The sequence below is a fragment of the Melanaphis sacchari genome, unplaced genomic scaffold (genome assembly GCF_002803265.2).
Source record: "Melanaphis sacchari strain LSU unplaced genomic scaffold, SCAv2.0 Contig331_pilon_pilon, whole genome shotgun sequence".
NCBI lineage: Eukaryota > Metazoa > Arthropoda > Insecta > Hemiptera > Aphididae > Melanaphis > Melanaphis sacchari.
In genome coordinates this window covers 22,601-26,797 of record NW_020271201.1, presented here as the reverse complement: position 1 = coordinate 26,797, position 4,197 = coordinate 22,601, and the positions used below count along the sequence as shown (strand labels likewise).

The 4,197-nt window shown below is 27.2% G+C and overlaps 2 protein-coding genes across 2 annotated transcripts in view; one reads left to right on the top strand and one right to left on the bottom strand.

Annotated features, from left to right (window-relative positions):
* Positions 1-339: 339 nt before the first annotated feature.
* On the bottom strand, positions 340-939 carry LOC112596665 (alpha-tocopherol transfer protein-like; the record flags this gene model as incomplete). Its single annotated transcript, XM_025342425.1, has 2 exons — positions 828-939; positions 340-431 (listed from the first exon to the last, which is right to left on the bottom strand). Coding segments are annotated over exons 1-2 (204 nt in total), but the record flags the coding sequence as incomplete, so codon positions are not given.
* Positions 940-2,835: 1,896 nt separating this feature from the next.
* The window catches only part of LOC112596664 (multiple epidermal growth factor-like domains protein 11), a 9,724-nt gene continuing 8,362 nt past the window's right edge, over positions 2,836-4,197 (top strand). Inside the window, exons 1-3 of the mRNA XM_025342424.1 lie at positions 2,836-3,257; positions 3,556-3,682; positions 3,750-3,918. Coding sequence (XP_025198209.1) covers positions 3,145-3,257; positions 3,556-3,682; positions 3,750-3,918 — 409 coding nt within the window. The 5' untranslated portion in view covers positions 2,836-3,144. The remainder of the gene's footprint in view (positions 3,258-3,555; positions 3,683-3,749; positions 3,919-4,197) is intronic.

Sequence of the window (4,197 nt, the reverse complement as noted above, 5' to 3'; positions counted from 1 at the left end):
GTGGTCTATTCTAACCCCAACCCACCAGGGGTATTTATAGACATACAGTAAATATAAGCATATGTTTAATTGATAGGTAAATAAAACAAAACCAATATTTTATAGGTATATGTATGACGTATGTCACTAAAATCTTTAACATATGAATATTATCATCTAAGATTAAAGAATCATACTTAACTGTAAATAATTTTGTTTTTCACACATATTAGTAAATATAACCAAAGATTAATCTATGATATAACTACTACATTTCACTGAAGTAAATTTTTTTTTTAATACTATATTACCTAATATATTATGTATTTTGAATTTCAAATATTTTAATTAGTTACTTACCAATTTAAATGCTTTATCTACTCGAAACTTTCTAGCTCTTAAAAATTTAAGCATAAATGCATCATCCATTCTTGAGTTCAAAAAAATATCACCTTTCAAAATTAAACGAGCTATTTTAATAATTATATAATAATACTAAGTAATGTATATCGTATACATTATACTATTGTTATTAAAATTAAATAGGTACTATCTTATTTATTTATGATATAGATGTTATTAGTATCATTCTTCCTTATATTCAACTTATTGTTAAAAATGAAAATTTTTACAATATATCTTATAAAATTAATAATTATGTTTATGATAAATACCTAATGAATTTACTTGATAATTTATTATACATGTAAAAGAAAATATTAAAATTATTATGGCTATTTTCATAACTATAATAAAATTTTAATTACACTTTTTTGGATTGTTAATGAAACCAATAAAAATATTATTCATATTTATTAACATCTCTAATTATTATAGGTTTTGCATACCTTTAATTAATGTACGTAATTCATCAATAGCTAACTGTGGATCAGACGGCTCATTAAGTTCTTTTTGTAATTTCAATTTCAATTCGGGTGAATTAAATTGGCTTTCTGACATTTTGTATTCAATGAAAATAAATAAGTTTCACAGTTGTACGAATTTTCATAAAATGACTAAGTTAGAAAAAAATACATAAAAAACATGTATTAGAGAGAAATGTACAATATTATGAACTGATCTTCAATTTCATATTTTTGCAAAAGTATAACACCGGAGCTTGATATGTATCGGCGTATATATATCATGTACGTCCTGTAGGTACCAATTACGAAAAATACATGAGTGTTTTGTTTTTTTTTCTATAGCTATTTTTTGATGCATGACGATTAAAAAAAGTCCATAATTATTCTATAAAAATTATTATTATAAATTTATTAAAATACATCACAATACAATTTACATTATTATAAATGTACACTGAAAATAATAATGTACCTAGTGGTAATAAGCAATGATCTATAAAATATTTCATAGAACTTTTGTATTTGGGACCTATGTTGTATTATACAACGTGTTTTCTGATGGAACTATTAATAAAATAATAAATACAAACATTATAAAATATAATATCATGAGTGGCATATTTACAATTTAATAGTTAGGGCCCCTTCTTAAAAATAAAACATACTTTAAAAATACATGTTAGTAAATATTTGTAACGGTTAAAAACATAAATTCTAAAATTCAATGTTAGTGGGTTTCGTGAAAATGATCCTGTGTCAAACGACACATTATTAAATAATGTAACATTGTATTACGCATAACCCTCGTCCTTAATTTGTATTTGTAGTGCTTTATTTTTACTACTGCTGGTATAGAGATTGAAACATTGTTGATTATAAATACAAAAAAGTTAATATTCTGTTGAATGAATAAAATATTTTCAAAATTTTTCTTGAAAAAAAAAATGAATATTTCAACCTTAGATTTTATAGAATATTTTATTGGTTTATTTTTTTGTATTCAATTAGAAGTTCATGTGTGATGTAAAATTCATGAATAGTGTTCATTTGGTTTCCTTCCATATTAATAAAATACTTTGATTTATGATCTTTCAGTAAATTGACTATTAATGAAATACAAAAACATACCTTTGACAATTTGTAAAAAGAAACGGACCAATAAAGGAGTATGCTGGTTTAGAGATTGATTTGAATAGTACTGAAGAATCTAATGACTATACAATTTTCTCAATAATATTTTATTACTCCTAAAACTATTTTCAATGTTATTCATTAGTTGTAGCCTGGAGATGCGTATTACTTGAACGCAATCCATGTGACATACATACATTATTATAATTAAAGTTGATGTCTATAGGCTGTTACAATCGCGATGTTAAATTTTTGTAATTTTTTTTTTTTTTCAAAAATTACATAAAAATATAATTGCATTTTTCAAAATCTTAACAAATATTTTGAATGATTTCTTATGTAAATTATCTTGTATTCGTATAAGAGCTATATATCTGTATGCTCGGAAATTGGACTAGCTCTATACCACGCCCTGGGAAATATTTATTTTAGCAGCTTAAATGTTTATTTTATTGTAAATTATAATTTATCATCGTCCTTACTTCCAAAAAGTAATAAGATGTATATTTGAATGAAAACTTTAAGTAACTTATAGCTACATACTAATACCTAACGATATATATTCATCTAAACATTTTAAGCCCAACGTATGTTTAACTTTAAAAATATAAATTAAATATAAGTATTATGTAGCCATATAGTCATTTAGGAAGATACACTATAATATTATATTTATTCATTCTGTGAATAAAATTTGTTGTGTAAAAGACTATTTCAATTTAGGAGTTCACTTGTGTCATACATGACGTTCAAACTCGTATAGATTAAATACACCGTTTAACGCCCCCCTTCTTCGAACGAGATCACTTAATTGACCCTTTCAAAGCAAACCGAATCCTCTCTACTGCCAACAACTATCGTATACGTTGTTAGTCGTCGTCGTCGTCGTCGTGCGCGTTATATTAATGTAATATTAGCGACTACCGGTATATTCTACCGGCGCTCGATCGATTTACACAAACGTGTACGTAATTCAATAACATATTTACATACATGGCCCTTTTCGTCGTCTAACTATCTATTCACGTCTGGACACCGCGCGAACTCTGACTGTGATCTTTTACGAGGATAGATTTATACATGTTTAATATACATGACACGCTTGTGTATAAGTGTATAAGTTACCTGGTGGCCGGTGGAGAATTGTATCTAAGTATACATTACAATAATGCGCGGAACGACGTCGTATTCGAATGCCGCTGTTCTGTTTGCGTTCCTGTGGGTAACGATCCCGTCAAAACCATGCCTATGCTACAACACTGACTGCGATTTCACTGAAAGGTGGGTACATTTTTAAAAACGATGGCACATTTTAAACGTCAAACTATAAAACGAGGTAGGTATGTTTTGTGGTGACCTATGCCTCATTTTAATTATTATAATAAAATGATTAATATGAAAACATATTTTGAGAATATTGAAAAAATAACGACTGCATGATAGGTTAATGTTTTTAACAAATGGGCTTGACACTCCTGAAGCCTAAGAAAAAGATTAAGTTGCGCTATTCCACAAATTTAATAATATACGATATTAACAAAGCGAAATATAATTATGTATGTACTATATGTGTTTAAAGTTACGATGAGGTCGTCACAGTCAGCATCAATGAACCTGTACAAGTTACTAAGTATAAATGGTGTTTGGACATACCACCAAGATGTCCAGACAATAAGCGAGAGTTTAGGACCGTACTCAGGAATGTTGTTAGTAAACGACGTTTTTATATTTTGTTTTCGTATTGAATTTTCGTATTTTTTTTTTTTTTTTTAGACGGTGCCTAAAATGCGCAAGGTGAAAAGGTGTTGCAAAGATCAAATTCAGTTGTACGATAATTGTGTTTCGAGATGTGCTGAAGATCAATGTCCGAATATTCATTGTACACCAGGCACTGATAAATGTAAATGCAAATCAGGATATACGGGTCATTTATGTGGACAAAGTTAGTTTTTTTAAATTTTGATTATTTCCAAGAGTTTTGATATATAAAAAATAATAATACACATGGTATTTTTTAAGTAAAATTAATTATTTTGTGCAAACAATTTTAAAAATTACCATACACAAATTATACTTGAAAATATCCATGACAAAATCAAATATATTAATTGTACAAATATTTTTTAGAAATACAGTAGAATCTCGGTAATCTGGCCGTTCGGTAATCCGATACGTCCAGTTATTCGGCTGTATTAACCTATATGTACCAATATGTATTTAT